This window comes from Urocitellus parryii, chromosome 2 (genome assembly GCF_045843805.1).
Source record: "Urocitellus parryii isolate mUroPar1 chromosome 2, mUroPar1.hap1, whole genome shotgun sequence".
Taxonomy (NCBI): Eukaryota; Metazoa; Chordata; class Mammalia; order Rodentia; family Sciuridae; genus Urocitellus; species Urocitellus parryii.
Window position 1 is genome coordinate 125,684,546 of NC_135532.1, and position 22,604 is coordinate 125,707,149.

The following is a 22,604-nucleotide window of genomic DNA, read 5'->3' on the forward strand; positions in this document are numbered from 1 at the left end:
TATAAGAAAATTATGAATATATTAAGAATTGAACCTATGTTTTACTGACTACTGCGTTATAGAACCTTATATAATATTTAAACATATGATGATCTGCTTCCTTAGTTTTATATCAAGTAAATTTTTTACTTTATTGCACTAAAAAAGTACTTGGAAAAATACTACTTAGAAATTACACTTTAATTTTGATTGAAACACTTGATTTCAGAAAATAATCAAGAACCTGTTTTAGGAGCACCTTTGGCTCAAGTCAATTGCTTAGAAAACAATTATAATACTGAGTGGCACACTCCTGTAATCCCAGTGACTCCAGAGGCTGAGGCAGGAGGACTGCAAATTAAAAGCCAACCTCAGCAACTTCGAGGCACTAAGCAACTCAGTGAGACCCTGTATCTAAATAAAATACAAAATAGGGCTGGGGATGTGGCTCAGTGTCAAGTGCCCCTAGTACCCCTTCCCCCCCTCCAAATAAAAAAATTATACTTAGAGATGACAAGCTAAATCAAAACATTAATCTGATCAACAAATGATGATGTAATAACAAGGGTCCAATTAAATACATAGACCACATAGTGATGAATAACTATAATATAATATAGTTATTTTCTAACTATATTGATAAATTACACAAAAAATATTTCTAGACAAATACAAAAAGAGTTTCTGAATGAATGATACTTACTTCTCTGTGGCTATAGCCATGCTGTATCCATACAGGCTGTGAACATCATATTGTTTCCCCCAGTTTTGCAGAGCATCCATGCAAAGTGTTTTAGAATACATGAGTTTGTCAAGAATATCTTAGAGAAAGCACATAAGAAACATGTCTTAAATAAAAAAACTACAATGAATTAAAATAAATTATAATTATATCCTTATCCTGTACTCTTACTGAGCTTGGAGAAACTATTAGCTTTACATTTATATTTATAAATGCCAGTGAAATAATATTTCCTAACTTAAATAACAAATAAATACATGGAAAAATAGCCATTAATAGGAGTATGGAAGCATATACCTCTATATTATGCATCATATACTCATAGACTCATTTTAAATCTCTACAGTAGAAAGTTTATTTAAATATAATCTTATATTTCATATTGATTTCATGTTTTAAAAAATAGATCAAAGATTTTGATTTATAAACATATGCTAGAATTTACCAGTTAACAGGAAAACTATTCTCAATTAAGACTTCTAGTTAACCAAATGAAATTTACCAGGAGTAAAGGGTGGATAATTCAAACTATTCTCACTGCACCCTTCTGTTGAACCTTGAACAAAGCTGGAAACTTCATTCATGTCCTAAAAGGATATAAAAATTAAAATCAGCAGATTTTAAATAATTCTATGTCACACAAGAAAAAATTCTCCGATTTTTAAAAAATACTTTATCAATGGGAACCACAAAGTTCTTTTATCCCTGAGGTACATCCAAGCTACCAACCTAAAAATAAGGAGAATTTAAATACCATCTCACAGAAGTATCCCAGCCAACTTGAAATATTTTAGACACCCAAATGAATTTCACTTAAGTAATTTTCATTGAACATGAAACACATTAATTTAAATATTAAGTTTTCCACCTTTTTTCTAAATGGTTGTATGAGTGTCTTCTTTGAGTTTCAATTGTTACACACACATTCCTAGCACATTAATTTATTCAACATAATTATGTTTTGGATCACATTTATTTAGTTTCTATGATATGCTAAACACATGACTATCAACACTATTTGTGTAGACCAAGTTCCTGTCTTTGCTCCTGAGAGACTGGAAATGGAAAAAAAAATGCAAAAAGTCTTCAGTATTCTAATTCAAATAGTACAACCTCCTCAAATACAGGAAGATTTTTAAGGAACCCCAAGTGAGCTTGATCATATTCTGACAACTCATAACCTAAGCATCTTTATAAAGATTAATTTAAATGTTCCTATATTAACAGTAGTGCTGGAAAAACTTTTTTTTCCCTGATATCTTCTCCATTTCATCCTCTCCTGCCTTTGAAGATGAATCCCATTCTTTGATTATATAGAAAATGGAGTATTCTTTCTTTCTTTCTATGGCACAAAGTCTCTTTCACTGTTTCTAAATTATCAATTATAATTATTACGGTTCTAATAAACCAAAGTGTTTCATATGCAGGAAAAAAATCTATAGAATTTTTTAAATTCATAATTTAATAGCTAAAATGAAAAATAAAGCTCAATGACATAAGATTTTTTTAAATTATTACTTTCTGTAGCTAATTGGCAGTGTGATTTTGCTGATTTTACATAAAAAAAAAGAAAAAAACAAAAACCTCTATTTTCATTCTATCAATAACATCATAGAAATTTAAAGATAATGCTCATTCTTTACTCAATTCCATTTTATCAGAAAAAACACCTAATTTTTCCATATTTGTATTTTTTCCCAACATATTTGATATATGGATGGTCCCAAATAAATACTTGCAAAATAAATAATTTATTAAATAAATCAATTTATAATTAAAATACGACTAAATAAATAATTAGCATTTCAAGGACATAGAAATACTATGGACCTAAAACCCAAAAAGCATATGGTCCAGAATGTCTCTCCAGGATTTCATTCAGTTGTAATACATTTGAACAAAGTCAATGATGTTCTATGTTCAAGCTCATTAAATGTTTTTCCTAAAATTTAGAATTTCAGGATCATGATGGTTTCTTTCACATAATGGAGTTACACTTGCCATAACCTAAGGATTAACTATCATCCAATATTTCTTTATACCATAAATAAGCTTAGTAACTAGCTATTTATAGTTACAGAAATAAAACTTCATTCCAAGAAACATCCAAACACTTGTGTTTTCCTTTAATAATTGCACAAGTCATCTAGTATTTTGTTTCTTGTTGTTTCTTGATATGAAACACAACTTACTGCCAATTTTGATTTGTTTTATTCCATGGCTTACTAAAAGTTTCTAAAGAGTGAAGACATTCAGATTGATACTGCTTGACTATTGCAGACTTACATTAATGTTTTTGAAATTGCAAATAGGTTTATGAATTTCTACAGGTTTATCCTCAATCTGATTAACATTTTAAAGATAAATTATTAGCTATAAAATTCAACACTTCAATTTAAAAAGTTAAATTTATTCTATAAAGTATGTTTCTACAGAAGAAACATCTCAATTTGTATTTCTTGTTGTTCCTCTCTAACCTATGAAGATACCAAATTTAATATTTACAGGTTCTAGAAAACATTAAAAGCTTTTACTTTTATATTGAATATATTAGAAAAATAGAGCTTGTTGCTTTCTTATAGCTAAATTATTCTATGTTCATTGACCAAAATGACACTTTTAGACTACTTACAATCCAAATTCCATCATACTTCACGGTTTGATGAAAATCACTGCATTCATTTGCCCACCAATTTATGCAGTTTGGATTAGTGAAATCAGGATATACAGATAATCCTGGCCATACCTACATGAACACATTATTCACATAAATACATAAATAAAAGTACAAATACATAGTGGATTTTTAAATTAATTGAGTTGTGTATTGTAAAAATTATTAAAATTTTAATTTTGTATATATTTTAGGCATACACGATATGCTTTCATTATATCCTCAGGCCTATTTCTAGATGTGTTTAAGTAAAAACAGTTAAAAAGAAAAAGAGAGGAATATCATAAGGCATTTAAGAAGGAAAATATAAAAGAACTTTGGATAAGGCTGCTACTTTTTTATTTATTTTTTTATTTATTTTATTGTATTTTTAATATATGACAGAATGTATTACAATTCATATTATAGATATACAGCACAATTTTTCATATCTCTGGTTGTATATAAACTATATTCACACCATTTGTGTCTTCATACATGTACTTAGGGTAATGATCTCCTTCTCATTTCACCATCTTTTTTACCCCCAGTGCCCCCTCCCTGCCCCTCCCACCCCTTTGCCATATCTAGAGTTCATCTAATCCCCCTATGCTCCACCTCCCAACCCTAAGGCTGCTACTTTTACTGTAGCTAAATTTATTTCTCAGCCTCCTTGTATATTAGATTAAAAAGCACACAAACACACAAACTATATGTATATGTACATATATAAATACATTCCCATCTGAATAAAACAAAGCACATAGTTCATTTCTATAGAAATTTGCTTCCAAGAAATCCAGGTAAATAATCTCTTTTATATTTACGACTTATCCACAATGTCACTATGATACTAAATGTATGCTAGGCCACTATTCCAAGCATTAAATCATTTTTACAATTTTTAACATATAATCTTCATTGTGAATTTAGGAGGTGGGGTAGGTACTACTTTTATCATCACTTTACAAGTAAGGTAACTGCCATATGTAAATTCACCTTGTGGATGAGAAAAGTTATGCACAGCAAAGTTAAGCATGTTGTTCAAAGTTACACTACTAAGAACTGATATAGCAAGAACTCCAACCAAGGTAATTTTATTCCTTAGTCCATGCTGGTAAACACAAAGCATATTATGCTACCTCTTTGTGATTTATGCTCCTCCAAATTATTTTACATTAATTTACTTATTGCATCCAATAACTCCATTAAGCAAGAAGAATTCAATTTTAAATTAATTGGGATAAATATAGTGTTTATATCCAAATAATCACTACTGACTGGCTGGCTGATGTGGCCATAACCAACAGATAAACGTTTTTTTTTTTTTTTTTTTTTTTTTTCACAAGGGATTGAAATCGGTGGTGCTTTACCATGGAACTGCATTCCCAGCCTTTTTATTTTTTATATTGAGACAGGGTCTTACCAAATTGCTTAGGGCCTCACTAAGTTGCTGTGGTTGGCCCTTAACTTTGACCCACCTGTCTCAGACTCCTGAGTTGCTCAACAGAATAGATCTCCAAAAATTATATTCCATGAAATATTAATAGGCATCATGTGTAGGAAAACTTGGTTCGAATGGGCTCATATTATTCAAGGAGATCTTTCTAAAGAAAATTTAACAAATGCACTAAGAAGTGATAGGAGCCAGGCTCAGGGACATACACTGTAATCCCAGCTATTAGGAAGCCTATGGATGGTTGGCAAGTTCAAGGCCAGCGTGGGCAATTTAGGGAGACCTCTTCTAAAATAAATTTTTCAAAAGGATTGAGGTGGTCCTCAGTGCTAAAGAACCACTGGGTCCAATTCTCTGTACTAAAAAGAAAATTAAAAACTAGAATATTCTTCATTATAGTAAGTAATGCTATTCTAGACACATGTTTTTAAATTGATATTTTTGTTTCCCAATTTTTTTTGTTAAGTTACAGAAGTGGAATTGTGTCTAGATATTGTTTTGCTTTTCAACATGTCTTACAAAATTGCCACCAAAAGGATATTTATTTGGGTTAAATACATACATTTGAGCATTTCTGCCTTTGTTCCTCATTAGTTGTGTGACTTTGGATAAGTCGTTTCACTGTTCTAAAATTTGGTTGCCGCATGCAAAGAATTTTAGTAATATATATTTTTATTGTGTTATAGGTAAATTTTTACAATTTAATGCTCATTTTATAGGTGCTTAGTATTCAAATTTTATTTGCGATTATTTTATGTCAAATAGCTGAATAGACCTCTCAGTATTTTTGTGAGAATCTAAAATACTAATAAATAAATCATAATTTATTAGTTACAATTTTTGTTTATAGTCTTTAAATGTGATGTCTATTTACTTTCTGTATGATGGAATTATTTAAAGATTATTAAAATATATTCTCTGTCTATAATTCCTTACCACAATTAAAATATAAAATCCAAAAATAAAAGCAAACACACACACACACAAGCATACAGAAAGATCCTGTTGATTAACAGAAAACAGGAGTCACACAAGTGTAATGGATATCATAATATACCTCTCCAATAATTGGGGTAATTCCATCTGACTTGTTCACCCACACTTTCTGTGCATTTCCTCTCTCATAAGTTTCATATGGTGTTCCATCAGCACGTTTCTCAATAGAAATTGCAGGGTCCTAAAAACAGAAAGAAGAGACTATAGAAAACCTATTAACCTACAAATGCTAAAAATATTCTAATGTATAATTTATCATTACCAAGATAATGACGTATTTCTGCCCATGGTTATGCAAATCTTCAACAAATTCAGGGAGCCCTTTAAAGGCTACTTGATCATAAGTAAAGTCTTTCTTGTCTTCCATATAGTCAATGTCAGTGACTTGTGTATCCTGAAAATTAACACAGTGTGTTTCAATCAATCATACTGAAAGAACAACTAATTACAATCTTTAAAGCCAATAAACTTGTATTATATATGTCTATATAAATTATTAAAAATAAATCAACATCTCTTATATCATGATCTAAGAAGAGATATTGCTTATAAAACTAGTTTTTCTAGTTCTTAAAAGTAAAAGCTTTAAATGAATATTCACATTTTTCTCTGTGATGACTAGATTTTTATTAGGTTATACATGTGATATTCATTGCACAGAAAACAAAAACCTGCAGAGTTCAGGAAATCATTTTTTAAAGACATGAATTCTAAAATCAGGTCTATTTTTAAAAATCATGTGATTTTGTTAACTGTTAAACATATTCAGTTCTATAATTTCTTATCACTTTTCAAAAATATATACTTTTAACTTTCAAAAAAAAGTGGGAATTATGTTAGGGGATTAAATAGACTTCACCATTAAAAACTAGCTTTAAAACCATATACATCTATGGGTATATCATATACAGATATATATGATATCCTAAAATTCACTACATTTGTTATTTTATGGCAATGCTTAAGATATATATAAATCCCCATAAACCCTTCGTTCTACTTACAAAAGGTATGCCAGCTTCCCTGTTTCTTTGCACTACTTCTTTCACTACATCTAATGATTTGTAATTCCAGCGACTCAGTTGGAATCCAAGACTCCAATAGGCAGGCATTGCTGGTCGTCCAATGAGCTTGAGGTAAGTTGACATTAAATTAGTTTCAATAAAGAGAAATTCATTCAGCATTAGTAACTAAAGAGTTTTTTATTCTGCTACATATCTAGAATTTACTTAATTATATATTGTAAATATTTATTATTACCTGCATTTAAAAATGTTTCCTAAATATTGTTAGAATTTTGTTTGTGACACATTTAAGAAATTTATGTTCTGTGCCTCATTTGTTATTTTTCATTAAAAATTAGAAAATGATGGCCCGGCACAGTGGCACCCAACTGTAATCACAGCTGCTGGAGAGGCTGAGGCAGGAGGATTGCCAGTTCAAAGCCAGACTCAGCAAAAGTGAGGTGCTAAGCAACTCAGTGACACCGTGTCTCCAAATAAAATACAAAACAAGGCTGGGCATGTGGCTCAGTGGTCTAGTGTCCCTGAGTTCAAACCTTGTCCCCCCCACATACAAAAAAAAAAAAAAATTAGAAAATGAAGCACTCAAGAAAGTAATATTTGACAAAATATATTTTGTCTAATCATAGAAGGGGAAAGAAAAGAATAAAAAGATATCAAATAAAATATAATAGAATGAAAGGAAAATTTTCCCAGGGTACCTCCGCCTCCCATTAGGACAAAAACATCATCATTCATCATTGCAGACAAAAACATGTTTAAAATTGCAGTTTGCAGTTTGTATTCCCTTACATTTTGTCATTTATTTCCTTTTTAGTTAGTTTGTTTGTTTTTTGATTTTTGTTCTGTGCCAGAGATTGAACTCAGGGATGCTTAACCACTGAGCAACATCCCCAGCCCTTTTTTTTAAATTTATTTTTTATTATTTCTTACATACATCACAATAGAGGAGTGCATTACAATCATAATTTTTTGCATTGCCCAGCCCTTTTATTATTTATTTTGAAACAGGGTCTCACTAATTTGTTTTGTGTAGAAAGTAGGCCTACTTTCTACACAAAGTAGGCCTACTTTCTACACAAAGTACTACACAATAGGGCCTTGCTAAATTGCTGACTCTGGCTTTGAACTTGCAATTCTCTGGCCTCACTTTCCTGAGTCTCCGGGATTACAGGTGTGTACCAACAGACTTGGCCTTTTGGCAGATACTTCTTTTCAAGTTTTCAAAAAAGTTACACAAAATACATGTTCTACAAGATTTGCAACCAGTTACTGCCTAGAATTTGTAACATGCAGTGTCTTGGCCGCTTTTCTTCTTCCTAGGCCAAATAGATCCCCTTCTCCCCTCATTTCCATAGTGGTCAAAGTAAGCCCAGTGCAGAATTGCAAGAAAGCATCATTTTCTCATCACAGAATAAGACACAAATTTGTATGTGGAAATAAAGATATAATTGCTATAAAATTGTTTATTGAATCTTTGGATTTAGGTTACTTTATGACAAATAATCTAACTAGGCATAATAGTTCTCTTTAGACCAAAAAAATACATATATATGTACATATACATGTATATAAAATATATATATACCCATGATTTCCTTATAATCTATAGCTTAAAAACTATAATGCAAAATTGTTTAAAAATTGCTCATGCTTATTTTTATCCATACAAAGAAATATTAAATTTATCTTTAAAATAATTTCATGTCTAATAAATCTCCAAACAAAAGTATTAATTTTCCAACTATATTCCTAAATATTTCATATTTCATAGAATTATTTAAATACTTGGACATGTGATTGAAATTTCTTTCTTATAGATATGATATATATGTGTACATATACACGTATAGTATATACACACATACTGCACATACATATAGACATTATAAATTTAATGTTTTGCATAAGTATTTAAAATATTTATTTTCCCATTAACTAACTCCTATTTATCTTATACTTTGTATGCATGCATGGTTTTTAAAACTGATAAAACCATCTAGCCACTCAAATGAAATCTATTTAAAATTTAACATACTAAAAATTATGTTGGCAATATATAGAGAAGATAATTTCTTTTCTTCAAATAAAATTTAATTTTTTTCTGCCTATTTTCTACATAATTTGAGTCATTTAAATTCAGCAGTGATTTATAGTGCTATATTCAAGACTCGGCAATTCTACCCATAAAATATTGTAAGAAAATATATCTTTATGCCATATATATGGTATATTCAGATATTCAATAGTACTAAAATTCAACTATTGTTTACCACAAATTTGGCTCAGCATGTAATAATGAGCTACAGGAACTAATGTTTGACAATCAAAATGTCAGTTTTTTTTTTTTTTTTTTTTTTTTTTTTTGGTGGGTGGGGAGGCAGGTACCAGAAATTAAACTCAAGGACACTCAACCACATTCCCCAGCCTTAATTTATATTTTTTTATTTAGAGATAGGGTCTCACTGAGTTGTTTAGCTTCTCACCATTGCTGAGGCTGGCTTTGAACTCCTGTCTCAGCCTCCCGAGCCATTGGAATTACTGGCATACACCACTACGTGCAGTTAAAATGTCAGTTTTTTTTTTTTTAAAGAAAAATACATTGTTTGGACGTACAAGTATCACACATAGAATTTCTCTTTGTATGAAAGTCCAGAATGATAATTACAATTTTAAATTAAAGAGATTGTAAATATTTCTGTGACTCTTTTCCAAAATTCACATTTATGAATAGATTTGGAAATTTTCAGGCATAATTAATAAACTAACTGGATAAAACTCTAACTAGTCTCAACTCAGAGTTTTAGATCCTTTTCTCAGAGTTTTTTTTTTTTTGACAGGTATTACTTCTTAGAGTTAAGTTTTGGAAATAGAATTATAAGAAGTATATCATGAAAAGAAGGTTTTTAAAACAGTTATGGTCCTTGAATCTTATTAAAAATAATTTCCTTTTCCCAGATGTGTTTAGCTAAGAGGTCCCTGATACATAAAGAAAAGTTATTCAAATATGTGGACTTGTTAGACAAAGAAAAAATATAACAAAATGATTTTTAAAAATAGGCTTGAAACTTACCTCTTGATACTGTTGAACTACTTGCTCTGGAGTATCTCCTAGGAAGATATAAAAGTCCAGAATGCCACCAGTAACTCTATAAGTTACTATTGGAGTAGGCTGGATGAAAATCTCTGTAAAATAAAAATTAGTGAAATATATTTAAATGGTGAAAAAGATACTTAATAATAAAGCAATTTCAATGTAAATTTAAAATATTTTATATGTCATATTATTTCACACTATTTTAAATAATTAAAAAGAAACCTAACATTGAATTCAGGAATACTGTAGTAGAAAAGTAGAATGCCACCATGAATAAGAGGATTAGACCTCTTAACAGCAGAAACACTGTTTTTCTAAAACTGCATCTCAATTACTCATTTCAATTCAAGACTCCTTGAGAGATCATAGCACACATATTAATTTCTAAGAAAAAAAATATAAAGGTTTTTAATTTAACTTCCTTACATATAATTGACTTGGTCTCCATGTAATATACTGCTCCTGCAGGAACATTAATTTTTGTAACATTTTATTAACACTGACTCACCTATTAAATAGATATTCTACTTTACAACATTAAAAAAGCAAAAGATTCTACATCATTTGAAGTATAATAAGCTAAAATATTACTCTTTCTTATTTCTATCCCCATAGAGATTTTTCTTTTTTGTATTTGGAGAAGCATATTATCTTATCATGACAAATGAGGCTGTGGGGATGAGAAAACTAATTTGTGTGGATATGTTTTCGTGTTGCTCTGAAGGGAAAAGAAAGCAACTGTATGTCAAAGCATAGCATACTCTCCCAAAAATAGAAACACTGATATGCAAAAATCTATTGTCTCACTAATTTCAAAACCTACTTACAATAATTTTGCATCCTAAGGTCATTTTTAATAGAGTTTACTCTGGAATCCAATATCAATGATTGGAATAAAAAGAACAGTTAAACATGTCAAGATAATTTCATCTAAGCATGTTATCAGAAAGATCAATCTTACCCATTGCATTGCTGTTCATTAAGAAAACACCAAATGACTTTCCAGAAGTGTCTTCAATGCACATGAAGAATGTCTGATGGCCATATAAATTATTATTATTCTAGAAAGCAAACATTTGAAAATTAAAATTTTAAAGTAATGATTAAATATATTAAAATGACCTTTATAAGTTCATTTGTTTCTGTAACTTGCCCCCTGTATCTCTATACCAATATTCTTCATTATTTGTATCACATCAAACTTAGGCACAAGTTTTTTTAAATTGTTTTAATTAGTAATTTTATATTAACATATGAGATATACAGCATACATGTTATTTTAATAGGTCATTTGCATTTTTATGTATTTTATAATTAAATATGTTTTAATATATTATTTATGAGGACATAATAACATGTACATCCATTACACCTCATGTATGCACAACAAACTAATGGATGACTATCCTCATAGAACTTTTGCATATATTTGTTGATTGCTGATGAATAATAGAAGTAGAGGATGCAAACTGTATAGACACTGAAAGGTGTAAGGAGAGACACTTCTTAACTGATTGGATGGGGAAGTTTAAAGAAAAGAATGGATGTAAAGTAGGGATGAGGATTTTAGCCTGGGGGTTATTACAGATAGTCATGTTATAAATAAAAACTGGTAGAATTTATTAATAGCTCAGTACCAAGTGAAGCTCCTTAAAACAATCATTTACTTGTTCATTTTGGAGAATGAAATAGCACTGACATTTAAAAAATCAAAAACATCATTGAAAAATGTTATTTAATGACTATAGTCTTTGTCCTCAAGCATCTCAAATTCTAGAAGAGGAGACAAATATATAAGAAATAAAGCATGGTGATTATTGATGCACTAAGGTTTTTATATGAGGGAGACTTCAGCTGAGCCCTCAATGATACATTGTATAAAGGATAAACCACCCTAAGTTTCAGTAAGTAAAAAGAAACACAACTGGCTTGCAGTAATTCAAAGTTATGGAAGATAATCACATGTTATGTTCAGAAGAAGGGGACAAGAGTGCACTTTGGTGTTCAAAAGATAGAAAAACACCAAATCACATAAAATATTGTCCAACATGATGTTTGAAACTATTCTAGCTTAATGGGTTTGAATACAAGGGTAATTGAAAAAAAAGAATGATAAAATATAAATATGAAAATCAAAATAAAACATTCATAAATAGGAAATGCCTGTTGAAACATTCACAAAAGTCTATCCATCACTGAGCCAATTTAGGATTTAGCTACCTGTCCTCACCCCTACAACAAACATAATTCTGGATTATATGTTACTAATACCTGAATAATTTATTTGGTAATGTCAAATAAATGATAGCTTAAAATAGTTTAGCTATTTAAAAATATCAACTGCTTCAATGTAATGATTTTATTTATAACAAGAAAGATAATTTCTTACATCACCCGGAAGTTGATCCCGAGTAAATATTGGCCATCTTTTCCAATATAAATCATGACGGAATCTCTTATGAATATGCTCTCCAATTCCATAAATATATTCATTGGGAAGTCTGGTTGAAATCTGTAAATATTGGTCAGAGTACACCAGGGGACCAATGCTGGTATCAAATCTAAATCATGAACGAAAAAAATAAATTACATAGAAACATAAAAAATGTTATACCAAATATGGGTTTTATTAATACTATACAGAATATTTCATTTTAAAGATATCAGTCTTTTGCTTGGATACCTTTTAAGGACATACAAATAACCCTGCAACCAGGGATTGTTTGCTGCATCAACATAGTTTCATTAAAGCAATTTTTTCACATGCATTCTTTCCTTTAATCTTCATCACAACCCTAAAGCATAATTAACATTATTAACCCCATTTCACAGATAATACATACTGGGAAAATAAATTCATGTTTATTTTCATGGAGGTAAACAGTAGATAGACAATATTTCAAACTGAGTTCTTCCTTGTTCCCATGACTGAGATTTATAATTAAACATTATACTGGCTTTTAAACATCTAACATTATGTTATAATTAGCTTCAAATTGATTTTTTTACAAATATAAATATCATTTCATATTTTATGCAGGCCAGATATATACTACAAGAAATGCTAATTGGCCAGGCATGGTGGTGCATGCCCAGCAGCTTGGGAAGCTGAGGCTGGAGGATCATGAGTTCAAAACCAAACTGAGCAACAGTGAGGCACTAAGCAAATCAGTGAGACCTTGTCTCTAAATAAAATACAAAATAGGGCTGAGGATGTGGCTCAATGCTTAAATGCCCCTGAGTTCAATCCCTAGTACGGAGGAGGAGGAGGAGAAGAAGGAGAAGGAGGAGGAGGAGGAGGAGGAGGAGGAGGAGGAGGAGGAGGAGGAGGAGGGAATATTAACTTGCATTTGAGACTTTTCATTTTTGTTGGTAAATTATAATTTTATGCATTTATTTAATACAATGTGAAAATTTTAAGTGCATTACTGAATGTAAATCAAGCTATTTAACATAGCCATCATCATACATTTTACTATTTTGTGTTGTGTGAGCATCTGGCCTTTATTAGTTCTGAAGGATACATTAAATTATTGTCTACTAAATTCACAATGCTGTGCAATAGACTTTGAAAACTGTTTTTACTATCTAACACTTTTCCACAATCTTTTTATTCTGCACCTCTTCCCAGACCCTTGTAACCACCATTTCACTCTTTGCTTCTTTAAAGTGAAATTGTACAGCATTTTTACCTCCATGCCTGGCTTATTTCTCTTAGGATTTAATATTTTTATAATATAGAACAATGTTAATTGCAAAAATCTTGAAATATATTCGTTGAAAATCATTTCTGAGATTGCACTTTACAATTAACATTTCTTAGGAATGGAAGAATATTTATCTTGAAAAAATTTACAGGAAATTACTCAGTTCCTTCCACCAATTAACCCCCATCCCTGGTCAATACATTCAAAATGAAGGTGTTCAAGTGATATTTAACATGTACAAGAAAATTTAATATTAATTACTAGTCCGTAAATAGAAACCATGTGATCCTGCAGGTTATTAACAGATTAATTAGGACAGAACACGGAAAAATTTTACATATGCAAAAATATAGGCAAGGCAGTAATTAGGTGGGTGATTCTCTCCACCTTTATCTTTGCTTGGCTGGAATTGGCATTTTCTCATTTATATTTAGTATGTTGCATGCACAGAAAGGAAAACTCCCTTGAAATCATAATCTTTAAAAAGTTCTATCTCACTTTCTTTGGGGAGAAAATTTATTCTTTGTGATATTACCTTGACATTGACATTCCAGTTTTAAAATTCATAATAAATGTAAATTAAAATCAGTACTTACAAAATTTTGCTATTGCTTTTCCTAATAACTTTGATGCTGAAAGGATTTTTTTGAACTTGTACATCATACAGTGTTTCGGAAGATGTGGGTCCAGTAAATTCTTTTACAAACTGATGAGGAACTTCATATCTTCTACTATTTGGATCTGTAATCTGCAAAGATTTAAAGAAATTAGCATTACTTAGTTTTAAGACAGTATTCAATTTTTGCATGACAAATGCAGGCACCAACTACAAAATAACTTTAGCCCTGTGAATTAAATTATTCTTAGTGTTCTTTAATGTTTACCTCCTTAGATAGTGTCTTAGAATTTTTAAATGTACTTAAATCTTAGGGCTGAAGTTATATATATGGTAGAACAATTACCTACTATGCATGATGCTATGGGTTCAATACCTATATTCACCAAAATAGATGAATAATAAAATTTCAAAATAACTCAATTCTTGTGAAATTTTTCCAAAAACACAAGTAAACAAGTATTCAAAGTACATGGTGCTGTTTCAATTTCCAAACTTTAAAAAAAAAAAGATCAATTAAGCAAAATGCAATAGGAAGTAGTAAAACCAAGCATAATAGGAAGTAGTAAAACCTAGCTCTAAAAATAATAAATAAAAGTTGCATTCACAGCACTATTAACATTTTTCTTCAAATTATGTTTTAAACTAATATTTTGTCACAAAATTTGAAATTAAAAAATATTATTATCTATGGAGTACATATTCTCCTGAAGACAACAGGTTAAATATTTTACCTGGATTATGTTATTTAAATTCTTCAAAGTAAGGGCAGGAGAAGCTATTATTCTTAAGTTATATTTGAACAAACAGGCTCAGAGATTTGGAGTAACTAGTTTAATTAATTATTTGCTTTGCAATAAATATTTTTTATGAAGGAAAATGTATGGATAAGGTAAAGAGTGTGTTCATAGAACATTTTTAATTATCAAATTTTCTTTAGAAATAGAAAAAAACGAACCTTGAACCGGAAACGATTGGGTGTCTGACTTTGGGTTGTAAGGAGGACGTTATTAATGTCCTTTCCAAATAGTGTAGGAGAAGCTATCCTGTTTAATTTGGTTTCAAGTCCTTAAACAAAGAAAACAAACAAGGATGAATGAATTTAGTGGTAAAGATAAACAGCTATTAAATATTTGAATATTTCTAATTGTATTAACAAATATTAAATATTGACATAATTATATTCATCACAAACATGAGGTTTTTTTTTAATTTGGAAGATAAAATCATGGAAAAAAATAAATAGTATAATCAACTTGAACATTTCAGTATGTACTTATTTCATGTTATTTACAATATTTTCCAAAGAAAAACTTGAAAGTACGTTTTTTTTTTTTCCACTGGGAATGCACTATATTCAGTCATCATGACATAGCACTTCTTACCAGTACTACTCGTGGTTGATTCTTCCGCATTATAGCCATGGTTATCCGCGAAGAAGCACCAAGGAACAATAGAGTCATTCTGTGGCCTCCAGCAGCAGCCTCGTTGTGCACAGATTGCCTGATAAAATATTTTGTAAAATAAAATATTTTATAAAAATAAATACTATGATTAGAGGTACTGTCAGATAACCTAGTCTTTTGCCACTAAATGAACATTTAAAAAACAAGATTATTTCTTCAAATATAAAACATACCCATGTATTATTTGTTTTTTTTTATATTATTATTTTTACATGGAAGAGATGTAAATATTTGATGACTTGAATTAATTATACCATATTAAATATTGATGCTCTGAGTTTCATTTATTAAATTCATGTGTTCCTGCATGTTATTGTTAGCGCATCTATTTTTAAGGTTCATACTCTCTGGGTAATTATAAGGAACTCTGTTGTCATGATCTTGATGAACAAGAATTGAAATGTTTATTTTGTACTAATTTTGTATCAATTTGTGGGTGATACATAATTAAGATGAAGATCAAATTCTAAATTCAAGACTTAAGATAGTTATTTTTAACTATTTAATGGTTCAAAATATAACTATTTCAACTATTTTAACTAGTTTATATGCTAGGTGTCACATCTAGTTATTACAGCTGCATTCAATGAGTGCAACAAAATACTGAATTCTTAGAAAATTTTATCATTTATATGGAAAGCTTATATGAAGCGGAAAAAATATAAATGCTAATATAAATAATCAAGCAAACTAATGCTCTTATGTATCCAAAATGATGTAATCACCAATCTACTTACTATCAAATTTTAATAGTGTGACAGATCTTTATAATTTGAATACTTTTTTTCTTGGATTTTTTTTTTTATCAAAGTCTCCATGTTTAGTCAGCTGAAGATATACATAGACCTCTCACCTACTTTCCTAGCAAATTAAAGTGGCTTCAGAAACACACACACACAAAACACTGCTTGCAAATGTGCATACACACACACACACACACACACACATACACACACAAACATATGCAAATAAGAATACAATTGAATCTGATGAATCCAACAATCAATACCTATCAGAAACTAAGGTATATGTTACTTTAATTTGGTAATTTTGCCTCTAGTTATCTAAACTATAGAAATACTTCCAAAAATAGAAAGGTGCTAACTTTACTAGAACTATTCTTTACAGAAGTCTAAGATATATTTTAAAACCATTACTACAAAACCAAAAGGTAGTTCTAGACATAGGTAAATGATTTGAAAAAAGTGCAAATGGATTGTTTAAAGACAAAAAAAATGGAATATTATAATCACATTCTAACAAAAATTTAAGATTTTAGTACATAGACTTACATTAATCTTTTTCCAGATATACTGTATTAGTGTCTTAGGGTTGCCATAACAACATGGTAAAAGATGGCTTAAAGCAACAGGAATTTATTCTCTCACAATTTTGGAGTTTAGAAGCTCTAACTCAAGGTGTCAGGAAAGCCATGCTACTTTTGAAGATTCTAGGGGAAAATTCTCCCTTGTCTATTCCTAAACTTCCAGTAGCTGTCAAACCTTGGCATTCCTTGGTTTGTATTTTCATAGCTCCAATCTCTGCTTCCATCTTCACAGAAGATCTTTCTTCTTTGTCTCTGTGTATAGTCTCTTCCTCTTATAAGGACCCCAGTCCCTAGATTTAGGGTGCATCTTAATCCAATGTGACTTCATCTTAACTAATTACATCTACAAAACCCTTATTTCCAAATAAGGTCACATCTGGGGCTTTACATGGACTTAAATTTTGGGGGAATAGCATTTAACTCACTACATATACATACCAAAGTATTATATATATGTATATGTATGTGGATGTGTATTTTGTATTAACTTAAAAGCATATATTTCAAAGTTAAAGCTATCCAGTCTCTTGTATTTTGTTATGGCAGCCTGAGCTGACTAATACACTCTGGGTGAAATTATGGCTGTTTTTAAAATTATCATGCTGACTCTTTCATAATTTTTCATTATGATAAAATAAATATGCATGTCTTTTATAATAAAATCATATACAAATGTTTACTATAACCAATTCTTTATTTTTAATTATTTTGTAAACATGATTCATTTTCATAGATATAGAATCCCAAAGAGAATTTTTCAATTAAGAAAACTTAAGGAAATTTATAGATGTTTATCATTTTGATTAAATTAAATCTTATCCACCTTGATTGGACCAAATATATTTATTCAAATAGTATGCCTCTCATATTTAAAATTTCAAGTATAAATCATTGCTTTAAGTGATTACTTGAGATGAGGAAAGGTAACATTTGTATTTTAAAGAATCTTACAATGTGTTAATGAGAAAATATTATCAAAATCATAAAATGATTAATAACAATTTTTTTAAAAAATTAAGTGATGGAGTTTGAATTAAAATCCCATTTGAAATTTAATTCTCCTAAAAAAGAAAAAGAGGAAACAATATTTAGGCCCTTTTTACATTTTTATTCACTGGTCATTTATTTTTAATCAATTTTATTTCATTCTTTCTTATTGATTTTTTAAAAAATAAAAGACAGCAGAATGAATTACAATTCTTATTACACAAATACAGCACAATTTTTCATATCTACGGTTGTATATTAATTATGTTGACACCAATTCTTGTCTTCATACAGGTACTTTGGATCATAATTTTCTATAGTAGAAAAGTATTACCTTGTAAAATCATTCAATTAGAGAAAATTGTAACATCCTGGCTAATGAAGAATGACTACTGAGTTCACAGATCATAAGGTAACATTGAACACTACAGTTCTAATTCCAGCTTTGTCCATCACTAACAGAATGACCTGGTCATATTCATTTAAAATTGTAAAACATTCTTAAGTTCTCATATAAATCTAAAATTCAATGAATGAGATTTTGTTTCACATCAGAATCTCATCAAAATTATTTTGCTATATTTAACTTTTCTTAAAGATGTCAAGAAAACATTGAAATTCATTTGAGGACTTGGAGCATAATTCAGTGGAATCAGTTGAGATAAACTAAGTTAAGCTTTCAAAATAAGTTCACTTTGGCTATTGTAAATCACATTTATTACAGCACAATTCACAATAGCCAGATTATGAAATCAGCCCGAAGGCCTGTCAATAGAAGAATAGATCAAGAAAATGTGGTATATGTGCACAATGGAGTTTTACTCAGCCATAAAGATGAATAAAATGATGGGACCTGTTGGAAATGGATGGGAATGAAGAAAACTATGCTAACTGAAATAAATCAGATGCAGAAATCGAGGATTGAGTATGTTACAGCATAGGCAAAAGCTGGAGTGAAATAAGGGAAATACTGGAGAGATCAGATACATAAAGATTTATGGATGATCAGTGGAGAAGAAAAAGGAGATCTAGAAGGAGGGAAGATACATGGGAAAGGGAAGGAAATATGGAATGAATTTAACAAAATCCCATTATATGCCTACATGAACATACCACAGGAAAATTCATCTTTATGTATAAGCAGAAAGTACAAACCAACAAGTAATAGATAAATGAGTGAAAGGAAGATGGTAGAGGAGGAAGATTAAAGGGAAGAATGTGGGGAGGGACAGTGGGGGAAATGGGGAGTGAAACCAAATTGCTTACAAGTATGATTTTGTCAAAATACAACCAACTGCTATGCATAACTATAATGCTCTGAATAAAAACAAACAAACAAACAAATAAACTTACTTCATTTTCTTAAACAGCAAATGCAAGTATATTTGTGGAAATTTAATGAATGTAATTAACAAGTTTAATTTGTCTCACATTGAAACCTAACAGGTTAGATTGACATTAAAGACCAGTGGTAGGCATTGACATCCTAAATCATTGGCTTAAATATTTTTTCTCTATTTGAGGCACACTATTGTTTCTAATAGTATTCCTTCATTAAGCTTCAGTTGTTTCTTGAGTAACATGTTAACAAGATAGAATACCTAGTTACTTTCCTCCATAGGTCACAGTAAAAACTATTAATTAGCTTTTTGATCAGAGAGTAAGATACAGGAACTACTCTTTCTCCTATTTCTGCTATTTCTATTTCTGTGTCACTGAAGAAATCATCATGCATTTGCAATTTTTGTTGCAAATTAATCAGAAAATTATGTATAAATTATGACAGCATAAAAGGTAGGATGAGGCTAACAGAAATAGAAATTTTATAGTTAGTTTAATTATCTTTTTTTGTGGTGGGAGAGTGAGAGAGGTAAGGTATAGACATGCATATTAGATAAGTTGCTAACCGTGGAGACAGATATACAAGTGCATATTCATTAATCTATTTCCTACACAGTTTTTTTTAATAAAAAGGAAGAGTCGCTGTGCACGGTGGTACATGTCTATGATCCCAGCAGCTTGAGAGGCTGATGCAGGAAGATTGCAAGCTCAAAGCCAGCCTGAACAAATTAGTGAGACCCTAAGCAACTTTACTAAAACCTAAGCAACTTATCGAGGTACTGTCTCAAAATAAAACAAAGGAAAAAAAAAGTGTCAGCTTAGGGTTACACATATCCAATCAGCTATCTTTAATTTTCTTTTGTGTTTTTTCTCTCCTAAATGCCAAATAATCAAAAAATGTTACTTTTTGAAAAAATAAGATTTCTTTTATTTTCTGTAGATTCTTTCTAATGCCATCATTACAAATACTCTAATAGAATATAGACATTCTCATGCAAACATTCCATATTTTCAAGTTATATACTTTTTAAAGAAATCAATATAAGAGATTAAAATATCATAAAGGTTTGTAAAATTAATAATAACTAGTTAAACATGAAGGAAATTTAGTTTGTTAATTTGAATTGAACAGAGGTCTGGAAAAGCAAGCTCAGTTATTTCAATTATCTTTCATTTATTTATATGGAGCAACAAAAAAATTGGCCTAATTTATGTTTAGGTTCTTGAGTATATGTAATTATCTAGTATTGAGCAATTATCTTAATATAATGATCCATAGAAACATTAAGAATTGTTTTTACAGACCTGTGTTGGAAATTGGTCTGGAATACAGTTTATTCTCTCATTGATGGGATCATTTAATGCAGCAGGACATTTTCCTACACCAGCTGGAGTTGAAGTAGGATGACTCAATTCTGGGAAAGAGAATATTCAGTAAAATAAGACATGACATCAAATTATTTCCACAGACTTTTTCAAGTAATACATACTTTATGTTAAAATAACACAGGAATCTATACAAAACAATATCTTTAAAATAAATTTTGCATTTAAAAAGACACCAAAACTCAAGCCCCAGTAATAGTAAAGACAAGAACCAAGTAATATTTTAATACTACAGTCTGTAGTTTCTAGATGCCAGGAACTATCTTAACAAAGTAGTTATTTCAATTGTATCCTCTCTTTTCCAAACTATTTCATTATTTATTTGGATATTGTTTAGTAACTGTTTCATCTGAATCAGTGAAACTTAAATTTTCACTGAAAAATAAAAAGATAAAAGAGAATCTTTTAAACTTTTGCAAGAACTAACAATTAGAGGATAATATTTTATATCAGTGTAGAATCTTGCTGTCTCATTCTTCAGGAAAACAAAATATATTCAGAGATTAAAAACAGTACATTCACAATGAACTTAAAATTTGTGTTTTGCAGATGAAGAAAGAAGATAGAGAAACATCAAATCTGAGAAGAGTGCAGAGAAGTTCACAAGAGATTGGAAAACAGAAAAACAGGAGAAAGAAGATACTTTGAAGGGAAAAAATGTACAGGTAGAGAACAGAAGGTTGGGAATAGCAAAAACAAATAGATAAGAAAGGATATTATAGGAATTCATATTTGTGTAAGGTAAAAAAATGATTCGCATTACAATGATCTACTGCTAAAAAAGGGTCAAGTAGTAAGAGCAGTGGGAATTCCTAACTACTGTTAGATTAGAATATAATGTGTAACATTCTTTCCAATTTTGATTTGGTCTAGAGAATGATAAAGAAAAAGAAAGTATATTTGGTAGCCCACAGTAGTATGCAGCAACTCTAAATTAGAACAAAACTATTCAGAAAATTTTACTAAATACCTAAAAACTTGATTCACCTGCCCTCTACTTTATTTTGCCATAAAACTTCTTTCTCCTTTAAAACTTGAGTCAATCAGAGAATACATTCTCCATGTTCTTCACCTGCTTTGCCAATTTCTGAAGGCCACAACAAAAATCTAAATTTTGCCATTAGGGAGCATAATCTCAGTAGTAACAATAGTAACAATCATTCTATTTTACATTGCCACCTTCATCCCTCTGTCTCTTTGCTCTTTCTCAAGTAATGGGGAAGTCCATTAATGGCAAAGCAGATGCATTCTTAATTACAGAGGGTTTTCATTGAAATAACCAGAACAAAATGATAGAAAGTTGAAGGGATTGTGTAACTTGCCACCCAACATCCTTCTCATGTTTCGTCTCTCATAGATTATCTTTTTTTTTTTTTGAATCAGCAGCTATGGTGAAATAACTTTCTCTTTACTTCACTATTATGTATAAGAATTTTTATTACTTACCATCAACCGCAGGTGTTTTAGTTGCTAAAACAACAACTAGGGCAATAGCTATTATAGTAACTATTGCAAAGAGGACAATGAGAGAGATTTCTAATCCACTAAATTTCTTCTTTGCCATCTGAAAGAAGGAAAGGAATTTAAGATTAAAATACAAAATATATAAATGAACCTTATCAATTATTATGAAATTACATATACTAATTTTTACTAAGCAAGAGACAAAAAGAGATGAAAATAGCTTTATCAGTTTATCAGTTGACAAAAATGTAAGCAACACATACAATTTTTAGCAAATGAATGAACTAATTGTACACACTACATAGTACACTAAGATGTAAACAAGGAAATAAATAATTCCAAATTCCTGTTCTTTGTCAACTTGT

The 22,604-nt window shown here is 30.0% G+C and overlaps 1 protein-coding gene across 2 annotated transcripts in view; it reads right to left on the bottom strand.

Moving 5' to 3' along the window:
* The window catches only part of Si (sucrase-isomaltase), a 77,170-nt gene extending 54,831 nt beyond the window's left edge, over window positions 1–22,339 (bottom strand). For both annotated transcript variants that reach the window (XM_026414098.2, XM_026414099.2), the window contains exons 1-14: window positions 22,222–22,339; window positions 20,695–20,804; window positions 15,654–15,771; window positions 15,227–15,336; window positions 14,249–14,400; window positions 12,335–12,506; window positions 10,907–11,006; window positions 9,922–10,034; window positions 6,831–6,956; window positions 6,089–6,220; window positions 5,888–6,007; window positions 3,354–3,467; window positions 1,224–1,308; window positions 683–800 (exon numbers count right to left, since the gene is read on the bottom strand). In XM_026414098.2, the coding sequence (XP_026269883.2) occupies window positions 683–800; window positions 1,224–1,308; window positions 3,354–3,467; window positions 5,888–6,007; window positions 6,089–6,220; window positions 6,831–6,956; window positions 9,922–10,034; window positions 10,907–11,006; window positions 12,335–12,506; window positions 14,249–14,400; window positions 15,227–15,336; window positions 15,654–15,771; window positions 20,695–20,804; window positions 22,222–22,339 (1,688 nt within the window). The remainder of the gene's footprint in view (window positions 1–682; window positions 801–1,223; window positions 1,309–3,353; window positions 3,468–5,887; window positions 6,008–6,088; window positions 6,221–6,830; window positions 6,957–9,921; window positions 10,035–10,906; window positions 11,007–12,334; window positions 12,507–14,248; window positions 14,401–15,226; window positions 15,337–15,653; window positions 15,772–20,694; window positions 20,805–22,221) is intronic.
* Window positions 22,340–22,604: the final 265 nt, after the last annotated feature.